We start from the raw sequence: 24,623 nt of genomic DNA, 5'->3' as shown, positions 1-24,623 counted from the left end.
CTTTCTTAAATCTAGAAATATATTTTAACAAAAACAAGCTGAAATCTGACCTGAGACTAAATCAAGTATTTTCCTTCTCAATTGGTTTTATTTATAAAAAGACAAGATTAGATGTGACTTAATCATCTAAACATTCAAGACATTCTACTCCTTCTCTTTCTATTTCTATTACCAACTGTTGTTTTTCTTTAATTGAAAATGTGTATTTTATCCAACATATTCAGATTATAGTTTTCTTTTCCTAACTCCTCTGAAATACTCGCCATCTCCCCTCCTATCCCTGTAGTACTCTTTTTGACTCTCCCTAGAAAACAAATTGACATGTAAAGAATTACAATAAAATAAGACAAATCTAAAACAAACCATAATAGAACAAAATACAAAAACAAACAGAAGACAAAGAGTCAATAAAAAAGCACAAGAAATAGAGATTCCGAGACACATGGATTTGTATATACAAGAATTCCATAAAAATCACAAAATCAGAAGTCCTAATATAGTCACAAAACTCAAACAAACAAATAAAACCCAAATTATTGAAGCATTATGAGATTAAGAACCTCCAAAGAAGCTATTGAGTTTGATTTGTGTTGGCGATCTACTGCTGGGCACAAAGCCAATTTTTAAGAGTGGTTTCAATCCCCATGAGACTCAGTTAGGGAAAATATAATTCTTCATTAAGGCAACTTACAGAAACATGGGTGGGAGATTACATGCAAAAGCATGAGTGACTTGAAGATAACTCTGAAAGCCCAGTCCAGCATGGGTGCAAGGATGCACACATGAGAGGTGTGTCCCTGAAGATCACCGAGTAACTTGCTGACAGCTCTGCTGGAGAATCACCATTCTCTTAGTATGTGTTTAAACTTGATGAAAGACCTTATGGAACTTAAATTTTCTGAGTTTCTGAAGCCCTATAACATTCATTTGCTGTCTATATATTATGAGTTTTCCTAGTCCTTCTGGGTAGAAATGTTCATTTTAGAAGTAATAGTGATGTCATAGTCTACTATTATAGAAGAATGCTTCCCATGACAGGACCAAGGCTAAGGGTTTGCTTATGAGGCAGATCACTATTGACCTTATTTAGCAACTGCCAGTGTCTGGTTTTGATCCAATATACTGTATTTATTCATGAAGTATGAATAACTATGAATAAACAGCACTAATAAATTGTGTTATATATAATATGTAAACACTCTTGTTGTTGCTTTTCAAAATACTTCTATGCATGTGTATTTATTAATTTCTTCTTTTAGTGTGTGTGTGTGTGTGTCCTACTCCAGTTTGTGCTGTTTTTACAGACTGCCTGAATCAGGTTAAATTTTCTTTTGTTTGTTTGTTTGTTTGTTTTTTGTTTTTTGAGACAGGGTTTCTCTGTGGTTTTGGAGCCTGTCCTGGAACTAGCTCTTGTAGACCAGGCTGGTCTCGAACTCACAGAGATCCACCTGCCTCTGCCTCCCAAGTGCTGGGATTAAAGGTGTGCGCCACCACCGCCCGGCGAATCTGGTTAAATTATAAAGAAAGAAAATATACCCTCTCTTAGGTATTGAGGATCTCTGGTCCAAGATGACTGTATCTATAGCTTCCTTGTCAAGTCAAGGTTAGTTCTTTGTCTCTAATGTGGCATAAATTTATATTTTCACCACAGAGTAGGAACATCAGTTCTTCTCATGGACAAAATGTGGAAAGCTAGTGAACTGACCGCTGCTTAATGCATTTCAAGGATCTCACTACCATTCACAAGGGTGAGGCCTTAGTGATCCATTTACATCTTACTGGTCTCACCTTTTCATTATATCAAAACCAATATATTCATTTTAAAGGGAAAATATTAAATCCATAGTATCTGACATATATATTCATCTGATGGTAAGTTTTATAAATAAAAGCACAAAAAAATTTAAAAGAGTCTCTGTACTAAAATTATTTAGTTTCAGAGTATCTCATTTTATTCTTTTTTCTTTCAGGAATATTGTTTTTATGCAATATATCCTGATACGGTTTTGCCTCCCTCTACTGCTCCCAGTTTCTCCCCATCTCCCCTCCATCTGGATCCATCCCATTTCTGACTCTTGTTAGAAGAAAATAGGCTTCTGAGGGATAATAGTTCAACAAAATAAGAGAAAATAAACAATAAAATAGGAGAAAACAATCAAACAGAAGAAACTTGCCATGCTACTGGCGGCGGCCTGGGCTTGCCAGACTGGTGGGATAGGGGTGGTGGTGGTGCTGGGATTGAGACACAGAGGCTTCTTTTCAGGTGGAAGAACAGCAACCTTTATTTTTCCTCAGCTAAAACCTTTTACACCTCTACTTCTTCTGTAAAGACCCACTGGCCAGAAAGAACACAAACATCCTTGTCAATTACAGACCACAAGGAAGTTCCCCTGTCAATTAGGGGGAGTGAGGGCAGCTGAATCACAACAGAAACTCATCTCTCTAATTCTCTGTCTCTGTCTCTCTCTCTCTCTCTCTCTCACACACACACACACACACACGTTAGATTCGTTCATTCTAAAATTGCATGTTTAATGTTATACATGGCAATTTTCTTAAAATTAGATTTATATCAGTTTAGTATCTTAAAAGTGAAGCTGTGTGAGGAGTTATCCAAATAGTTTAATAAACTCCAAAGAAATTGCCCTTTACAACATTAAGTTTATCTTGAAGATAAAATTTCATTTAGACTTAGTTTTTTGGATAAATATCACAGGCTCCATATCTTCAACATCTACACTGCTACTTTGTCTCTGCTTGGCATTGACTATTGTCTTTGATTTCCAGAACCATTGGCCTAAGAACATAGCCATCTATAATGTATGATACACGAGACAAGATTGGAATGGGATAACATCTGGAAAAATACTATTGATCACTATTGTTTTAAATTGTGATTGCTTTCATATATTCCAGTTAGATGCTCAGTCCATGATGACCTCGAATTTTCAACGGCTAGAATGAAAGATTCTATGTGATTTTTATTTTATTAAAGATGATATATTAAATTCAAAATAGTATGTGAAAAATACAGCATTTTTTTTCCTGTAAAAAAATCTCGATCTACAACCTGCTTTAAAAAATTCTATATATGGTACATCTGTGTAGCTCCACAGACTTTAAAGTGTAACTGCAGTATACATATTTTTCTCTTCTATTATTGGGATTAATTAAGAAGTATAGGCAGTACAGATTCAGGTGTTTCATAGTTGAACTTCAAATGTGGAAGAATAGAAAAATGTAGAGCTCAACAATAATCAATAAAAAAGAAAAAAAGCAAATATGGAAGTCTGAAATAATGGAGGGCTAAATATATATTAATTTTTGATTCTGTAAGTTATTAAATAATAGTTTTTAGATATTATGAATGTAAAACTAGAATTTTAATCAAAAATAAAAATCCAAGTTTATGTTACAATGCAATTCTTTATAAAGCATATAGTGAATAAGAACTTATTATGATTCCTTTCTATGTAAGCACACCCCATAAAACTTAATTGCTAATGTCTTTGACAATGTTTATTTTTTCATTGTCACATTGTCAAATTAACTTGAAAACGAGATAATTGTAATAATAAGTCAGAAGAAACAAAAGGAAATAATTAAAATTTATAAAAGTATATGCAGGCAGATAGACAGACAGGCAGACAGAGATAAGATAGATAGAAAGATATGTAGATAGATAGATAGATAGATAGATAGATAGATAGATAGATAGATAGATGATTGATACTAAAATAAATGGGTACACCTATATCTATCTACACCCAGTCAGAATTATGCCATTATTAATAAGAAATAATGTTAGAAAAAAATTGTCTTTTCCTATAACTTAAGTTTGTTGACTAAACACTACTTTGTTTCAAATCATTTTAAATACATATGATTTATTATATAATGTTATAAACCATATCCTTCAAGGATCAACATATTATGTACAGAAAATATTTGGTAATTCTGTGGATAAATGACAGAAAAGTGCCAATGCTTTTGTACTTTTCTGCTATAGATTTAATATTTGATGAAATTTTCATTTTATATAATATTGTCCCATCAGTGAAGCACTTGTAGTGTGTGTTGCAATCTGTCATTGTTTCATGTTTCAATCCTCTACAGAGGAAAACCTGTGTCCAGGTAGGAAAGGCATTGTAAAGTAAGAAGAAGCTAAAAGCTTTTATCATACCATTAATATTTTTCTCTGTCCCTAGACTCTTCTTCTCCTCTGTCAGTAAAATATGAGCCCTTATAAGAATTGAAGCTATTAACCTGATTCAAAAGCAAAATGTATGAACCTATGAATTCCCTGATCTGGCATTTCTCATTATTAATGGTCTACGCAAGCTCCTTGCTATATATCTTATGTAACAAAATATCTAAGTATAGCATTACTGTATATAATCTTTTGAAAGTATAAAAGATTATTCTCTTTAAAATGATTGCTTCAAACTAGGAATTCATAGATTAATAGATCTGCCTCCATCATACTTTAAGTCATTTATATTCTTCGTCAATATATTTCACAAAAGTGATGTGATATCATTCGTTTTTAAAGCCAATGATTTAGAATGTATATTAATTACTTCCATGTATTTAATTTATCAATTTTAGCACTATACTGTTATGATATGTTATTAGTTTGCTATTTAAACAATAACATTTGACAAAATGATCTTTTGAAGCAAAGAGTTCTACATTGGCCTTTTCACAGCATATTTTTCTTTCCGTTGCGTGAAAATATAACGGGAGAAAAACATGGCTTTTACCCCATCTTTATTTGAAAGAAAAAGCATCTTGAGAATGTCTACTCTTTCCCATTCTTATATTCCATAACACAGTGTGAGACTTTAAGGTCCCTTCCTCTGTCCTGTTTCCACTTAAACCCAGATGAAGCTTGTTTGTGAATGGACCAAAAAAAGAGCAAGTCCCAGAAATATTTGTACTTAGTGCCCTGGCAAGTTTTATGTCAGTTTGACCCATGCTAGTGTTATTTTTTTTTTAAAAAAAAAAGATTCTCGTTTAAGGAATTTCTCCCACTGGATTGTCCTGTAGGTATGTGTTGGGCCATTTCTTGACTAACGATTGACCTGGATGAGCTGGACAGGTGGTCTGTCCTGCATAGTATCTAAAAGCAGGATGACCAGTTCATGGGGAAACAATCCAGTAAGCATCACTACTCCAGACCCTCTGCATCAGTACCTGCAGTGCCATCCTTGGATGAAAACTTCCCTTCTCCCCAGGATTTTTTTTTTTTATTATGTATACAATATTCTTTCTGCATATATGCTTGAAGGCCAGAAGAGGGCACCAGACCTCATTACAGATGGTTGTGAGCCACCATGTGGTTGCTGGGAATTGAACTCAGGACCTTTGGAAGAGCAGACAATGCTCTTAACCGCTGAGCCATCTCTCCAGCCGCAGGATGTTTTTGTATATGGTATTGTCACAGCAAGAAAAACCCTAAGACACCAGTTCATTCACATTTCCTTTTTGCTTTGCTGTGACTGGGGTTTTATTCCTGAGAAAACTTTTCTTTTATTCTTCCTGTGGAGCAGACACTTTTCACGTGTTTCCAAAAGAGATAACTGTCAAGTCCACCTTACAGAGCACAATACAGTGGGCATTACATCAGCATATTAAAGTTTAGTCTTTTCCACTAGGCTTATATGACAATATCTGAAAAATATATCCAGAAACTGGTTTAGATATCAATTTTATTTGCATACCTCAATTATATTTTTCATGTTTTCAATTAAATATAGATTCTAGATTAATTTAACTAGTAACCAAAGAAGTTATTGATATTACAGTGATCTGTTTTTATTTTGAAGCATACAGAACTGAAAAAAGTACTAAAAGAAAAGAAGCAACCTTAGCTGTTGAAAAGATCAAGGGAAAGCTCTTCCCAGAAATCCCACTGAAGACTATAAAAAAAGAGTTGTACTTCTCAAGGTGCATTGCAAGCACATATGAATATCTACCTGAAGAGGCCTAAGTAACCTTGCCAAAAATGGCTGTCACTTACTGAATGTCTGTTGCTTACTGCCTGCCTTGTGTGCTATCTTCCAATTACAGAGTATCATGATTCAGAAAGTATCATGTATAAACACTGTTTTATGTTTCTAACTTTGTATAACATTCTACAGTGGAGATGGAACTTAACCTCAGGCATTTCCTGTGCCCTTCACTATATTATCCTGTCTCACTAATGAGGATAGCTGGATATTAGTGTTAAAGCATCATTAATTTGTTGAGTTAAACACTATCAAAAGCTAATTTGAATGCTGTACTAATTGCATAAGTACAAAATGTCCCCTAGATGGGTCAGCTGCTAGAGAAATATTGAGAATTTTCATCCGCTTTCAGACTGAGTAAAAATCTAGACTTTAGATGAAAGATAAATAGCTTATGCTAATTTAGGCACTTTATTTTTTGAAAAATAACTACTATGTAAATACTTACAAATTATTGCATTTCAGGATTATTAAAGTACAAGACATATACCTGACATAAAAATACATTTTATTAATGTGTGTATGTGTGTGCTTGTGTGCCTATTTCTGTGTGTGTGTGCGTGCATGTATGTGTGTGTGTTTGTGCTTGTGTATGTGAGATGCTCAGAAGGGCACGTTGGATCTACTGGAGTTGCAGTTATAGGTACTCATGAGTCTTCTTTGCCTAGATCTGAATGCCGTTCCTCTGAGAGAATAACATTTGTTCTTAGTCTTTGAGCTATGTCTTCAGCCCCTAATGTATTTTATTAGATATGAAGTGTTTTAGAGGCTCGGTGCTCCAAAACTTGAAGCACTTGTCTAGCCAAGTGAAAAACAGTGTGAAGTATTTAGCAAGTATATTTTGACATAAGGCAAACTGCACATTTGTGGTTAAAATTTGTTGATTATTTGAATAAATAGAGATAAATTACATCCTAAAAGAACTTCCTTTAAATTAAGTCTTTATTACCTTTATTTGAAGAGTGTCTATTTCAATAATAAGGCACAGCTCTATGATAAAGCATTCTCCAGGGGTATACAGACCCAAGCAAAGCCTGTTGATCAAACACCGTTTTCTTTCTTTCTTTCTTTCTTTCTTTCTTTCTTTCTTTCTTTCTTTCTTTCTTTCTTTCTTTCTTTCGAGACACAGTTTATCTGTGTAACTTTGGATCCTGTTTTAGAACCCACCTTGTAGACCAGGCTGGCGTCGAATTCAAGGAGATCCACCTGCCTCTGCTTTCCTCTGCTGGGATTGCACTACCTGACAAAGCACCTGTTTCTTGAAACCACATATTTCACTATATACCTTTTGTCTTCAAACTACATATTCTATTAACTCTAGTCCGTATAATCAGGTAAAGTCAGTTCAGCACAGACAAGTTTTTTTAATTTGCTTTGAAAACTCAGGTATGCTTTTATAACCCTGTCTTACCATATTACTCCTCCCATCATATTGACAAAAATCACGTCAGTTTCAGGACCCTAATAATCTAAATACCTACTTGTGCGAAGGGACTGACACTATTATGCAAGGTTAATCTACAACTATGATATTGCATTTGGTTTGAGACCAACCATCTCTGAAGCAGAATGATGCACAGAGGGAGACAAGCACTATAAACAATGAATTACTGTGAAAGAGAAAAGGATCAATGATGAAGATGGAATATAGTGTCTGCCGCCATCATTTCTTTTGTTTTAAAATGCCTGTCCATGCCAGGTGGTGGTGGCTCATGCTTTAATCCCAGTCTTGGGAGGCAGAGGCAGGCGGATCTCTGTGAGTTCGAGACCAGCCTGGTCTACAAGAGCTAGTTCCAGAACAGGCTCCAAAACCACAGAGAAACCTTGTCTCAAAAAACCAAATAAATAAATAAATAAATAAATAAATAAATAAATAAATAAATAAATGCCTGTCCATGCACTTACTTTTTAACTAGTTATATTTTTAAGATCAATAAACTTACCAAACTCATTGGCTGAAAAAATGCATCTACAGATGTGTTTGCTCCTCTGGATGTACTTTGAGAAAAAACTGTATGAAGTATACTTTTAATGTACATTCATGTAGAAAAATCCAATAATTAAGACTTTGTTATATATAAGGCCAATGTGGTAGTCCCTAAGAAATCTTTTGACTTCTTTCCTATGTCTACATTTTGTTCCTCACAACAATTGACAGGAAAAAAAAGAGAAATAGCTACTACTGCAATTGCCACTTGGTGACTTAGAGAGACTTATCACTCAGTAGAGCGCTTGTAGCCCCAGCAGAAGCACCTTTCACCTAGGACCCAACATATATGTCATGCAGAGTGATTAAATAATCTCAGCAATGGGAAGGTGAAAGTAAGAAAGTCCTCAAGGCCAATTGACTAGCCAGTATATCCAAATAAGTGAGTGCCAGACCCTAGTAGGGAATTTATCTCAAAAATAAGACGAAAAGCTACCAAGGGAGACATCAGATGAAGTTGACCTCTGACCTCCACATGCATACATATACACAAACACATGCATAGTCACAGACCACAGGACATTATCATCTTTTGTTGAACAATGTTGATGAGGATTGGCCTCTGTGAAAGTAGAATAATTTCCCTGATAAACTTGAAACATAGCAGATATCAATAGGAACACTACATGACTGCACAAATTGCAATTGCCCCAAATTCTCTTTCAAGAATTTATAAAACCTCAGGGAACAGCAGAAAATGGGCCAGTTGGAGGTAATAATCCACAATGGAAATCAAGAATGGCTGATTCAGTTTAGAAATCATGACAGTTATAAACCTCTAAATAATTTCAATATAATTAGTTATGTCAAGTTTCCTTTCAAGGTAAGTGAAGAGATCTGCTCCCCCATTAAATAATTAAGAAATTTCATAAATAGTAAGGTATTGTTTTTATACTAACATACAAGGTAAACTTCCAATGTTGATGCTAAACACTTAGGTTTACTAGCAAGTCAGCATAAAGAAATTACATTTGTATCATGTTAAAGGTCATGAGTTATTTGAATATTAACTTTCATTTTTTCCACATTATATAGAGTTAAATTGATAGAAAGTTATTTTGTAGTCATATTAATAATACAGAAGAGTCCATCGGAAGGGCATCTTCATGCCACGCTTTTATTTAATAGATGATTTTTTTCATGGAACCATTCTAAAAGTGATGTGAAAATTGAGTAAAAATGAATCAAGTCAAAATGAATATGTTATGCAAAGCCAATATGATTTTCTAGGATTTTTTTGATTGTGTATTACTGAACATGTTCAAGAATTAGAAATGCTAAAATGGTCACTTATTATATCGTTAATTAATCACTTATCTAAAATAATATGGATTAATTTGAAATTAGCTAAGATTTAGAAAAGGCTTACAAATTGGTATATGGGAAATTTATGCTATTTTGTCCAGGAATCTCATTTTATTTTGCTCTTTTATGAACAGTTGAAGTGGAGTTGAATTTAAAGTTAGTGGACTAAGATGTTTAACAAAGGAAATGTCAAGATAAGAGAGCATTCTGACTTATGTTGAGAACACACCTTTAATTGTTAAAGTGTTCAGAAATACTAAAGAGTAACTTGTAAAAAATCCCAGTCCTTGGACACCCCATATAATGAAAAGACCTAGGTTATGAGAAATCAAAAGTTTGAAAGCATCAGGATTGAGGGTTATTTGTCAAAGATACCTACAAGTGTAAGTGGTATTTGAAGAGGAATAGACTGTATATGCTACAAGTCAGAGAACTCTAACAGTGAGGCTTCCTCAACCGTTTAGTGCCCAGTTGATTATGGATGTGAAGGTTCTAGAGACCTCACAGCTAATCCTGATGGCATATAACTGTCCTTCGGACTGGAGAGTACTCTTCTATAATCAGAACTGCTTTTGGACACAGAATTTGTTGAGATACCAATGACACTCAGAAAATCATCATGGGAGCAATTCCACATGCCATTCCTCTCTAAGCTTAAGTTCGGAGCAGTGGCCATCCCCAATAGTATCACATCGATAACCAGATGTCCTACAAGTGAATTTTCTTGCTAAAATGTTCACAAATTACTCATTGAAGAGTGCAGACAATATCATTACAGCTGAAAACTCAAAACACTGTGCAGACTTTGTTGGAGAGACTCCAGGGTTTGAGGACCCTGTCCCTGAGACCATCAATGTATTTTCTGTAAAAAATTTTAATGGAAAGTACCTTTCAACCTTCCTTTAACCCCAATCACCCCGATTCCCCCAGTTCCCCTCATCCTCTCCTTCACACTTTTCTCTCCCCATCTCCCCTCATCCCCATCCCACCCCACCCCCCCAAGATTCCAATTTTTTGCCCATCAATCTTGTCTATTTCCCATAGCTGGGAGGATATCTATATGTTTTTCCTTGGGTTTACCCTCTTGTTTAGCTTCTTTAGGATCACAAATTATAGACTCAGTGGCCCCTATCCATGGCTAGAAACCAATTATGAGTGAGTACATCCCATGATCTTCTTTTTGGGTCTGGGTTACCTCACTCAGGATCGTATTTTCTATTTCCATCCGTTTGCATGCAAAATTCGAGAAGTCATTGTTTTTTACCGCAGAGTAGTACTCTAATGTGTATATATTCCACACTTTCTTCATCCATTCTTCTATTGAAGGGCATCTAGGTTGCTTCCAGGTTCTGGCTATTACAAATAATGCTGCTATGAACATAGTTGGACAAATGCTTTTGTCATATGATAGGGCATCTCTTGGGTATATTCCCAAGAGTGCTATTGCTGGGTCCAGGGGTAGGTTGATCCCAATTTTTCTGAGAAACCGCCACACTGATTTCCAAAGTGGTTGCACAAGTTTGCAGTCCCACCAGCAATGGATGAGGGTACCCCTTTCTCCACAACCTCTCCAGCAAAGGCTATCCTTGGAACTTTCATCTGGCGATGGATCGAGAGAGAGACAGAGACCCAATTTGGATCAACCGTCTGAGCTCTTAAGGTCCAAATGAGGAACAGAAGGAGGGAGAACATGAGCAAGGAAATCAGGACCACGAGGCGTGCACCCACCGTGACAGTGGAACTGATCTATTGGGAGCTCTCCAAGGCCAGCTGGACTGGGACTGAATAAGCATGGGTTGAAACTGGACTCTCTGAACAAGGCGGACAATGAAGGCTGATGAGAAGCCAAGGACAATGGCACTAGGTTTCGATCCTAATACATGAACTGGCTTTGTGGGAGCGTAGCCTGTTTGGATGCTCACCTTCCTGGACCTAGATAGAAGTGGGAGGACCTTGGTCTTCCTGTAGAGCAGGGAATTTGGACTGCTCTTCAGTATCGAGAGGGAGGGGGAGTGGACTAGGGAGAGGAGAAGTGGAGTGGGGATGGGGGAGGGGAGCGGGGGGAGGGGGCAATATGTGGGAGGAGGGGGAGGGAAATGGGAAACGGGGAGCAGTTGGAAATTTTAATTAAAAAAAGAATAAAAAAAAAAAAAGAAAGAAAGTACCTTTCAATGTATTCTGGAATGTGTGGTGTTCTTACTAATCATTGAAAATTCAGATTTAACTAGCAAAGTAATTTGAAGCTGCTAAGATATAAACTCCAGCACCGTCAAATTCAATGTCTTTAATTCCAGTATTACTGTCAGACAGGAAACCCTTGGATTCACATTTGTCTCCGCATGCTAATTTAACACTCCAGCCCATGCCTCCAGTGACCAGGAGGAAAAAAAATCCCAAAGAGCATATTTGAATTTAAATAGTTCAATGAATATGCTAATAAAGATGGAATTAATGAACCAAGATAGAACTAAAAAATTTTGCAATTATTAGATAAAAGTAAGTTAATGGAAATTACAGAAGATGGTTTAAGAGATATAGAAAGCAAAAATCATACTACGTCAATTTTAATTCTAGAGGGGTGAAGGAGGAAGAAAAGATGATTAGCTTTCCTAAGTTAATGAAAGTCACAAATACATAAAAGGATACACAGGGCAATTTATTACAAAACAATGTATGTGTACCTATATACTCCATATTGATGAGAAAGAATCAGATGCCAGTGCCCTCAGGAGGAAGAAGCAGGCATGCCTCTGAGTTTGACATCAGCCTGGTGTACCTAGTGAGTTCCATGCCATCCAATATTCAATAATTGAAGAAAACACTTGACTATAAACATGTATACCAGTGTTGTGCCCAAGTTGCGACCCCCAGAGATCACCAGGATCCAGTCAATTCCAGAATCAAAGGCAAGGTTTATTTGGAGCTCTATTCACCCAGGCTGGGTCTAGTCCATTACTCATTGAAGCACAATAGGGAGGGAGCAGAGCCCCCTCATCATTTGGGGTTGACATTATATAGGCAAAAACCGCAAGCCAGGTTCATTTTGGGTCAAAGGAGTTAGTCTTACATAACAGCAGGTGTGCCTTATCTCTAAGCAGTCCCCTCCCCAAACTGGTTATGTCTAGCAAGCACCCCCTCCCCAAAGTGGTTATGTCAAGCAGCCCCAAGTTATGTCTAGCAGGCCCCCTTTCTCCAAAGCCCTCCCTGAAGCAGTCGACTTTTCTGCTCCCTGATAAACCACAGAGCTAGATGTTAACAGGTGGCCTGCTGCCAGGATGTCAGGGGCACTTAGTGGTGAGCTGTAACTAACTAGCATCCTAGTTAGACATCCTGTTTTCAATCAGCCCTAGACATCTTGTGTTTGAACCCAGTGCCCTAATTAGCTACTCAGCAAGCAAAAAGTTCCTTAAATTTTTCCATGTTTTTACAACCAGCCTATCCTGTTTTAAGGATGATTCATACACAATAAAATTAAAAGATAAAACGATAACTGACAACTGAAAATTTATCAAGTGACTTATAATTTATTGTTGTCTATGTTCATACCATGCAGAAAAACACCTATCTCGTCAAGAATGTCCTAAAGGAAGTGAGCAAATACAACAGAGAAAAAGAGTATGTAAAAATAGCCAAAGAAATAAGCAAAAACTTAAAAACAAATGTTAATATCTCATCATTGGACTTATTAAGCTAGCATTAAATGTTATGTCACAACAGAGATATATCTGCAGAACATTTATAAAATAAATGTTAACTAAAATATGTAATTGGAAGCATTTTTCATCAAGAATAAATGAAAATTTTTCTTGATGCTAGAATGTTAAATTATTTATTACTGATAGATCTACAAAAGGAAACCTCTGTAGATGTTTCTCAAATAACAAAGAAATTTAGGACAAAAAAAAAGTGTGAACCCACAATATGGACTCCAATATATTAAAGTTCTGTAATGCTTAAGAAAGCTCTTTATAGATATTAACTAATACTTGGGCATTTCTTATATTAAATGAAAATACTATTTTGCAAGGTTTTACGGCAGCGTTATGCCTTTCCCTTTAGTACTATACATGTGGATTTTGCCAAGAACCTGAGAAAACACTACGAAATTCCAGAATCTTATAAGGAACTGCAAAAACCTACTGGAATTCATTCCAACCAATGTCCCTAGATGTGATAAAGCAGTTCAAAGTTTACAAGGAGAAAATTGTTGTATCGCAGATATTTTCGTGGCTTTTTCACCTTTCTTTTGTCTGTATCTTCCTATGATTTCCCTCCTGCACATTAGTTTCCTGGTGTTAACCCAGGATGTGGTTCTAGAAAAGGGATTGTATGTAATTATAGTCATTGTCTGTTCTGAGGTCTCGGTGGCTACTTCACTGACTAATAGTGATCTCCTTGTATCATGTAATCTGGAATCATTGAGAACAAAAAGGCTTCAGTGTGATTCGTAAACTTAATTGTATGAGGCTATTTGAGCCAAAGATTACAATAGAAAAAGTAGAACACAAAAAGCTAAGAAGACAATCCAGGAAAGTATAACTGAAAATCTTAATCTTCATGTATTTAGCAGTCTATAATAAAAAATCACACCAGGTAATGCTAAGTTTTTAGCACTGACACATCTTGGCTCACTAAAAAACAATAAAAATACAAAATGTTAACGAGTTTGAATTTAAGGAGCAACACATTAGTTAATTCCTTTTCAAAGACTTGTTGAGGTGATGTTTGTTTGTGTGTGTGTGTGTATTTTCATTTTTTGATTTTCAATCTTTTGAAGTCAAGTAAATGATCATTGACGTAGTGAGCACTAGAGAAGGAAGGAGGACTGCCATTGGAGTTGCTGCTTTTTTTCAATATGCAGTTTTCTTTCAGGTTTGATTCTACACTATCCTCCCAGGTTTCCTGCATGATATAACCTAAACGCTCACGTTGCCCTCAATAAAGCAGAAGGAATTATATTTCCTAACAAAAACATGATACCTGAAGTCTTAGGGCTGAACATTCTTCCAAATACTTCCTTTGTGGTTTCTTGAAAAGTCATTTTCCAAAATAGTGAAGTTTGTAGAAGATATCAAAATGGTTCCCTGCTTCAAACCTTGCAAAACTCCTTGAAAGAGATTTTATCACACTTAACAATGCAACTTATAAATATAGAGCTAATCTGCACTAATAAACGAGAGATAACAGTTTGAGAGAGTAAACTGTAAATCTAGAACACTTATATTAGTTATGTGTTGAGCAAGGTCTGAACAGTAAACAGCCAACGTAACTTTTATTGCATAGCCCTGTAACATATTGACCTAGCAGTCCACCTAATCCTATCCAGACAGTTCCACTAACAAGGAACCAAAATTCTAATATCTGAACCTATAGCTGACATTATCATTCAAATCACTTATTTTAGCAGTTGAAACTAAATAAAAAATAAATAAACAAACAGTTGAATGAATGAATGAATGAATGAATGAATAAATAAAAACTTTTAAAAATGCTTTAAAAATTGTGACGATGTAAACTGTGTACTTTTTCATACATTTTCGTATGCTGCTTTGAATTTGAAAAGCTAGCTTTAGTAAATGTCAACACCAAACAATGTTTGAAACTAAAAATCAAAAACACTGAATGGCACTCAAAACTGCTAGAGACAGATTTTACTTTTTATAGTTTTACACTTAAAAATAACAAATAGTTGTGACTATTGCTAAAGATATATTTTCTTTACTTTTCTCTAAAAATGTTAGAGAGCTCTAACAATTGTTTCCCTATGCAGTGGTATTAATATCCCATTATACATCACTATTGGCTGAAGGCACGGTCATATTTAGGACCTCAATTATGCAACTCTTTCTGCACAGAATTCTTTGAATTTCAGTGGTGTGTTGAATAATTTCAATGTAATTGTATTTTTGTTTTAAAATGAGGATAAAATGAGTGTACAAAAATGTTTTTGTAAAAACCAATTCCAAATTGTCTGCTATATTCAAAATAATGTCTCCAGTTTTAAGAGCAGATTCTACTACGTTTGAGAGTTTCCACTAGTTAAGTAAACATAAAAATAAGCCTGTAACTTTAAATCGGTTCATTGGCATTCAAATTTGGCACTATCATTTTTAGGCTTTACTAGTTAAGAAAATAGCACACTTTTTTTCCTGTCCAGTTTATAAAAAATACGTGGAGGTGCCTGGAAAACCACTCTCTCCCACATGAACTTTTTATAAAGCCTTCCCAAAGTGATTTGCATTAATTATGTAAATCCAAAAGAGTGTTCTATAAACAGAAATCTTGCCATTTCATTGAAAATTTAATACAGGACTTAAAAGACAGGAAGCAAAAATGGAGTGGTGATATAGTAATATCTACTTCCACGGTCTGATGTTCCTAGATAATGTCATATTAAAATCTTCCATTGCTTACCGTTGGTTTCTATTTTATAGTTCAATATACTTAGAGTGTTTGCTTTTATTTGTCCATAGGTTATCCAAATAAATTTTGAGGAATTTGATCTGGAGATTGGCTATGACACCTTGACTATTGGTGATGGGGGTGAAGTTGGAGACCCAAGGACTGTGCTTCAGGTGTAAGTAGTCAGTGTTTCATGTTTGTTACAGTGAATCATTATTTGCAAGCTTTTACTGTCAATGTGTTTTTCAATACTCATGCTACCTTATATCACAAACAGTACAGAGTACCTTTGGAATGATAAACAAGACACTGGGAGCATTATTTTTCTTTGCTCCCCTTTTATTAAAAATGGATTGTTTCCTCATACAATATATTGATTACAATTTCCCCTCCCTCTGGTCCTCCCAGTTCACATCCCTTACCCAGGATACATTTCTTTTCTGCCTCTCATTAGAAATGAACACGCTTCTGGGGACAGCAAATAAATATGACCAAATTAAATGTAAGGTAAATAAAAAAAATATTGAACCTGGACAAAACAACGACCCAAAAAGAAGGAAAAAGAGTCCCAGAGCAGGCACATTAATTAGAAACCCACTAACTTCACAAACACTTGGGAATTCCATGAAAAATACTAGGCTGAAAACTATATAATACATATACAGAGGACTTGATGTGGAACTCTTTGTCTCTGCGCTTGCTGCTTAAGTCTCTGTAATCGTTGATTCCAAAGGCTTGAATTCCTGGTACCATTTGGAACTTAAAAATGGGAAATGATGTCAGGAATGGGAGGAAAAGACTTTATCAAGTGGAGTGAAGATCTTATTTTCCTCTCTTTTGGATGCCATGCCTGGGGGTGTTGTTAACTATCTTGTACTCAATGAATGTGATCAAGAAGTCGAGTAGATAAGGGGTAACCATGATATCAGAGTCATCAAGTGAATGGTAGAGACTCACAACTCATTCTAAATAAAGTGAGGATCAGGACAGCTGGCTGATGTAAGATTGTATAGAGAAAAATAGAACTGTGGGATGTGCTCTTATATTCCCAGTGAGTAATCATCTGGAAAAAGTTACACCACTAAACCAGATTTTCATTCAACACTTCTAGAAGGGTGAAATAAATGTTTATAAGTTTTTAGTTTTCACAATGCTGTTTCTATTTTCCCTGGTTTGTTCAGTGCATGGGCTTCAGCTGTTCCTGCATTTTCTTTATCCTGAGAAATAACTTAAATATTTAAAATATTTATATAAAAATATTTTGTCCTGCCTTCCTCTGTCTGCCATCAGTAAAAAGTCTTCTTAAAAACAAATTATTTATCTGATAGATATAATTTCTTTTCTCTATTAAAATGGACAGAAACATAATTTTGTCAGTGATCACAACCAAGACATTTAACAGAAGCTGGATAGTTGGCTGACAGAGTTTACATTTAAAAGGCTGTTTCAACACCAAATCCCCTTGATTAGATAACTTACTGATTTCTTTTAATATTTAGTTAAAAATCTTTACATAATTTTCACTCTCCCCCTCCATGCCAGTGTCTTTTTTCTTATATACTGCTTCCTCTCAAATCCCTGCCCTATTTTTCCTTTAATTTTTACATATATGTATAAATGTATAAAAATTTAAAGATAACCTACTGATTCTGTTGAATGATGCTTGTGTGAGTTTGATTTCAGGGCAGACCATTCAGAATTAGATAAGTAATTAAGGGAGTTACCTCTGGGGAACTCTTTATCTTACACTCTCAGCATTCCTTAATTGCTTGTAGTTCTTTGTCTAGGGATGGGGGCCCATGAGTTTTACCACTTCCATCATAACATGTCTGTTAGTATTATTATTGGTTAGATGGAGTTTAGACAGCCATACTGTTAGGGTATCATGGATGCAGGTTTCCCACTATTTCTAGGAGACACCAATTCACAGCAGATTCTCTCATCATCTGTTTGACTCTTAAAATCTTCCTTCCCCCTCTTTCATGATATTCACTGAGCCTTAGGTACATGAGTTATGTTATAGTTATATCCATTGGGGCTCTGTACTCATGGCTTGTTATTCTGGGCATTTTGTTTCACTGTAGTTTTCTGTAATGGTCTTGATCTTCTAAGATAATAAATGTGTATGATGAAGGATGAGAGCTATAGTTCTCTGTGTTTGTAAGAATAAGGACTTAGAGTGCAGCTAGAAATTATGCTGGTTTAGAAAAGTAGTGTGTGGAGGTTCTCCTATAAGATCTATGACCTCTTGAGCCACAAAAAGTTGTCTAGATTTCCAATACTGGGCATTTTCCAGCTGTTGAGTGGACACTAAGTCCAGTTAAACAACTCTTGACCACGACCAAAATATCAGTGCCAGCACTGTGGCACTTTTGTCATATTGGGGATTTTCCATTGTGGCTGTAGCTCTGATTTATTTCTTTGGAAACATGTACATTTCCTACTTTCTTATACCATGAATGCTAGTTCTCGGATAGGAAGCTTTCAAGACATATCCAGGTCCAGTCCTCCAATTCTTGTTACAGTGTCTTTAGTAATAGCGACAGGAATTCAACCTCTGTAATGCAAACAGGGGAAAATAACATATTCTATATTATTTTGAGTCTTTTAAAATCCCCTGATCAATAATTTGAAAGAGGTAATCTTCATTCCTAATACTGGGATTTTGCTAAATCATCTGCAACTATTGATGGAACATTGTCGATTAAAGAAGCTTACTTCGTATAAATATATATGTACATATATATATATATATATATACACACACACAAGTATATTGGTATATTCACGAATTGACAGTCATAATTCAATATATAAATGCACATACAAACAAATCCACAAATACACATACAAATATCATGCACATATGAATATATTTGAACATTCTCTTACACAAGTGTATATGGCACATAAGTAGATATACATAAACTCCTATTGATATACATGTGCATATACACATGCACACTCATATCAAGGTATAAATCACATTAAAAACATACACAGAAAAGCACGTGATTAATGCACATACACACACACATATATATATAATGTATGTGTATGAACTCCTAACCTTACAGACTTCCAAGTCCATTAACATGTATAGAAGTGCAAATACACAAGCACCTACACACATGCAAATATACACACCCAGCTTTGAGAATTCATGAATTGACCAAGTTCTAACCATCACAACATCAAAAAGCAAAAGAAGGAAAAAGAAAGAGGAGGAGGAAAAGGAGGAGGAGGAACAGAGAGAGACAGAGAGTGAGGAAGGGAGGGAAGGAAGGAGAAAGAAGGAAGGAAGGAAGGAAGGAAGGAAGGAAGGAAGGAAGGAAGGAAGGAAGGAAGGAAGGAAGGAAGGAGAGGGGGGGAGAAAGAAAGAAAGAAAGAAAGAAAGAAAGAAAGAAAGAAAGAAAGAAAGAAAGAAAGAAAGAAGCTCACTGCAGAAATGACCTTTTGTGGACAAGACTTCATTAATATGATGTCATCCAAGTCCCTTCTAGCATGATAAATATATGCTTTCAGTTCTCTGAATATTTTAGTTTAAACTATAAGAATGAGTTCTATGCAATTTTGATTTTAACCATAAATATTAACTTTATAAAATAACCGCTCACTAGACCTTCATTCTCTTTTATTTTTATGTCCATCTACTGTAAAACAACTGTTGAGTTCAATGGAAAACAATAATTGCATTCTAGTTTCCTAGAGCTTGCTTGTTTATGTGTTTATTTATTAAACACAAATAATGTGTTAAAATGTTTTAGTTGCCACTTTCATTTTTATTTTTATTCAAAAATACTTGTTTTCTTACTATAGTAGAAACAAAAGACAACAACACAAAAAGAAGAAATTGGGGCAAAATATGAAAATAGTATTTAAATAAACTCACAAGTATAAAAACCCATAGGTGAAGAGCACAATACATGTGTCAAATTTTTCTCCACCAAATTTAATGATGTTAATCATTATACTTTGAAATAGCAAGTGAATTAGAACTATTGATGCCCATGGGCAACAATGATTTCAAATCCACAGTTATAGACTTTTTCTTGTATTAATGTGCCAATGATATATTTTTCTTTCAGGATCTTGATCCTTTCTTAAATGTAATTGTCAAATGCTGTTCCCAGAATTTTAAAAAATATTTTACCAGCAGCCACTATCTTTAGTAAATTGTAGGTACTTCAGAGTGAGCAGATGTCTTACTTTTCATAGCATTGTAAGATAAAATATTGAATGCATTTTCATAAAAAAGCAATAGTTACATGTTTACATACACAAAGAAAACTGCTAGGATGTAGAAAGGCTGTTGTTCCCTAATGGATATAACCGGGATGCTTTGAGTGAATATAAAGATCAGGCATTGAGCCTAATAGATATTTGATATATCCTGCCTTTATTTCAGTTTCTATTTCAGAACATAATGAAGATTTTTGAGTGCATTTATGTAGAGCTTTTATGCTTTTATTCTACATAAAGAGACTAACCAGGAGGTTTAAAGCACAGCATGGACGCACACTGAGGTCACTCTGCTTATAAATAAACGTAGATTGAAGTTCATTTAGTCACAAACAGTGAATTCAAAGCATGCATTAAAATTGTTTGAAGAACCACTTGAGAGCCATTTATGAATGATCTAAGAATCTTGATTCAGCCCACAAACATTCTTTAGTGTCATGCTTGGAAGTTGGAGACAAAATTGTTCAAACTGCTGGGACAATTGGAACTTAAATCAAGTCCTTTGAGAAGAATTATCTATTGAAGTCGCATGCGAAGATAAGTTTTAAGAGAGAGATCAAATGATGACAAACTACAATTTAAAATGAAATCACACACAAGTACAGTGAATCTTCCCCACAAAATAAGGGGAAAATGAAGCAGTTTTCTTATTAAATATGTATTAAACTATAATGTGATGTGCACAATAGGAAATCTGCTAAGCTGACTTCACCAAAGAAAACTAAACTTCACTCTATCATTAAAGGAGCAGATAGAATCATGTCACATAGATAGCTTGACCTGATCCAGACAAAAATGCAATTCTACCTGTTCTATGACAATCTGGAAATGAAATCATGGAGTCTTGTGTCTGGCTTAAAGCAGCATAGGAACTGGAAGAAATATTTTTATCTCTTTGTTGTTTCTACATCATACAGGTGGCTCCAGGAACAAAAGACATTCCTGGCATGTAACTTTATACAAGTTAGTAATCTTCAAAAATCCTTCTATTCATCTAGAGAAACCTGAGATTTATAATCTATCATTTTCTAGATCTAATGTGACTGACACATGGGAGTTTGATATCTGTGTTTTCATGTCAAGTGTAGGTTTCACTAGTTTGAGTTGTTAGTACCCTTAATTGGGGGTGAACTGGAGATTAAGAAATACAAGATCCATGAGAGAGTAAGGAGAAAGGGTGCAATTGACCCTCCATGGGTATCGTTTGTGAACTGGCAACATACCATTTTATAGGCTCTGGCTATTAGCACAGTTCAGAATTGGCAAACACACAAAGCAATGCAACAAATAAAACAATTTGAATAACCACCATAACATAGAAGGTTGGCATGCTGGATATAGTAAAACTAAAACATTGTATATACTTAGGCTCATACACAGATTTCAGACTTAGTCAATTTACTTTTTGTCCCGAATCTATGTTTGAATTCTCATTCTTGTAAAGATTTGCTCATTTCCAAACTTACCTCAAGACACCATAGCCAGTATCTCACCAAAATTCTATCATACCACACTGAAAATCCACAAGACAAAGGCTATTTCAATAATATTTCCTGTGAGAAGAGAGTATTGTTAAGGGTGATAGACAGATTGAGAGACAGACAGACAAATTATTTGCTAAATGTGAGTTGGGAGAAATATGTTTTAGCAATGTGTTTTTATTATTTGTACAGCATTCAAATATTTTAATGAAAGTCTGTGAAACTTTAAAGGTTAAGATAGTATACATTTAGATATAATATATGTGCATATGCATATATACACATGCATCAAGTAAGCAGTGTCAAGACAGATAAAGATTTTATATCATAAAATTTATAATTCTTTTACAGGCAGAAAGGTAATACAATCTAATGTATCACAATACTTTCCCTATCTCAGTGTTCTTCCTAAACATATGTAACTCACAACTATATTACCGGTCTCGCTGAACATAATGGACAATGAGGACTACTGAGAACTGAAGAACAATGGCAATGGGTTCTTGATCCTATTGCACATAATGGCTTTGTGGGAGCCCAGGTAGTTTGGATGCTCACCTTAATAGACCTGGATGTGGGTGGGTGGTCCTTGGACCTCCCACAGGGCAGAGAAACCTGCTTGCTCTTTGGGCTGAGGAGGAAGGAAGACTTGATTGGGGGAGGGGGAGGGAATGGGAGGTGGTGACGGGGAAGTGGCAGAAATCTTTAATAATTAAATAAATTAATTAATAAAAAAAGAAAACATAAAAAAAAGAAAAAATAGAACCTCTGGAAAAAAAATAAAATATTTTATTGACTTCCTCCATGATTAATTTCATAAACTGTCTCAGGAGGGGCACTGTTGATGCTACTATACTTAAGACATAGTATTTAAACTTTCACCTTTGTGGTTTTGATAGTCATCTCTAGAGCAGGACTACTCACTGTTATTTCCAGACTCTGTTTAAGTAAGTGATCATCCATGCTAACCTCGCCTTCATTAGTTAACAGATCTGGCAGGAGATGTGTTTATAGTCTTCTCTGAGAATGTTCCTCTCCTGTTTTTTTTTTTTTTTTTTTTTTTTTTGATAGAAAGATTTTCTTTATTAATGACCCCAACAGTATTTCTTTAGATACAGGAGTTTTGAACTCAAATACTTAGAAGAAAACAAGTTAAGATTGCATTATCTGCAAGTCATTACCAGTAACATATTGCAAAGCAAACAGCTTGGAAAACGGGAAAAGGAAGGGGAGTGAGGGAAGGAAAAATAAAAGAAGGGAATTAAGTTGATCAAGTGGAAATTTTTTTCTCTTTTATTATTTTCTAATCCTTTTGTGAAAGGAAACTGTATTTTCTTTCCTGAGCTAATGTTGTAGGCATGTTTGTGGTTTTAACATTTAGTAGGCAATTATATTATTTCTCTGTTGAAAAAAATCTATCTTTTTAGTATAAAATTGAAAATCAATAAGCAGAAATATTACTCTATAGTAAGACTACTTTCCCTAGTTTGCATTCTTGATGGAGTCTTCTCCCATCTCCCTATATCTGATTTACTCATTTGATTTCATCCTTCCTTGACCCTTGGTTTCTGTTCAATTATATGATACATTTTTAATGTGCGAGGGAATATGAAGTAATTTTTTTCAATAGTTCAAAAACAGCACATTACTGAATGGGCGTCATTCGTGCGTAGAGGTTACATCAGGTGAGAGGTATGTTCCTTTAAATGACACCATTAGCAATAGAAAATGTATAAACAGGCATGCATTGTCTTAGTTAGGATTACTATTTCTATGATGAGCCATGACCAAAAGCAAGTTTGGAGGAAATGTTTGCCTCTACTCTGCCATATCATCATCAAAGGAAGTCAGGGCAGGAACTCAAACAGAGTAGGGACCTGGAGACAGCAGCCATTATAAAAGCAATGAAAGAGTGATGCGTTCTCACTTGCTGCTCATGACTTGCTCACCCTGCTCGCTTGTAGAGCCCAGGACCACCACCCTAGGGTTGGCACCACTGCAAGTGGTTAGACCATCCCCCTTCAGTCCCTAATTAGGAAAATGTCTTAGAGTCCTGCCTACAACCTGATCTTTTGGAGGTATTTTCTTAATTGAGGTTTCCTCTTGCAGATGATTTTAGCTCGTGTCAAGCTGACTTAAGACTATCCACTGTACCCAATATGAGAGTAATTATATAAAGCATCATGTATTCAGTATAAGTACTACAGAGTTAAGGTATATCACTTGGGGATTTGTTGTTTGCAAAACACTTCAATAGTACTCAAAACATCTGCAACAAAATTCTCTGGAACTTGAAGATTAAAATGGTATAGATTTTTTTTATTAGGAATAAAAATGCTTAAAGATCATAGATCTACTTTCCCTTTTTAGTTCAAAAGGAAGCATAAAACTCTCTGATGCTCTAGTAATCTTACCTCAGGGATATGAAAGATCTAACCTAGTTAAACACATGAAATGGTATTTTTAAATTATAAAGTTTGATCACTAAACTTGGTGGTTTATCTCTCACGTTACATCACACACAGCCCTGTAAACTTGAAGTTTTGCTTTCTTCCAATATAGAAAGCAGTAATGGGTACCTTTCTCATAATTTTCATGCAAAGGGTACTTTAGTAACCTGTCTCTCCATCTTTTGTCAATCTCTTTCTCAGGCTGACTGGCAGCTTTGTGCCAGACCTGATAGTGAGCATGAGAAGTCAAATGTGGCTGCATCTTCAAACGGACGAAAGTGTTGGATCTGTTGGCTTCAAGGTTAACTACAAAGGTAAGGATGGATGGTCTGTAGAAAATATGCTGTCACAATAGAGTCAGAGAATACATTTAAATCCAAGCTTAATTGCATCTGCAAAGTGAAGGGAGATATTGTTTCTATAATTCCATGAAAAATATGTTTTAAAAAATCATTTTCTCTTTCATGGTAGATGCCGACATATTACATATATTTAAATAAGATGAGCTTTCCTTTAAAATTTGTCTATTTTTTTATGCCTAAACCCTCATCCTATGCTTCATTATTCTGAACTGCCTGACTTTCACTAAAAAAGACTGTGAATTGATGTCTTTTTAATAATTTGTTTCAAATAACAGCTATTATTAAATACTTAAATATATATGTAAATGAATTAATTCTTAAAATACCTGAATATATATAGTAATCCATAAGTTCTAATATATCATGTTAGTGTTGAGCGTCAC

The 24,623-nt window shown here is 35.1% G+C and overlaps 1 protein-coding gene across 1 annotated transcript in view; it reads left to right on the top strand.

The window, feature by feature from the left end:
* Positions 1-24,623, top strand: part of Csmd3 (CUB and Sushi multiple domains 3) — a 916,841-nt gene that overhangs the window by 434,737 nt on the left and 457,481 nt on the right. Inside the window, exons 12-13 of the mRNA XM_057791849.1 lie at positions 15,777-15,880; positions 24,080-24,192. Coding sequence (XP_057647832.1) covers positions 15,777-15,880; positions 24,080-24,192 — 217 coding nt within the window. The remainder of the gene's footprint in view (positions 1-15,776; positions 15,881-24,079; positions 24,193-24,623) is intronic.

Source organism: Chionomys nivalis, chromosome 17 (assembly GCF_950005125.1).
Source record: "Chionomys nivalis chromosome 17, mChiNiv1.1, whole genome shotgun sequence".
Lineage (NCBI taxonomy): Eukaryota > Metazoa > Chordata > Mammalia > Rodentia > Cricetidae > Chionomys > Chionomys nivalis.
Note: the sequence above shows the minus strand (reverse complement) of the source record. Positions and strands in the feature narration are given on the sequence as shown.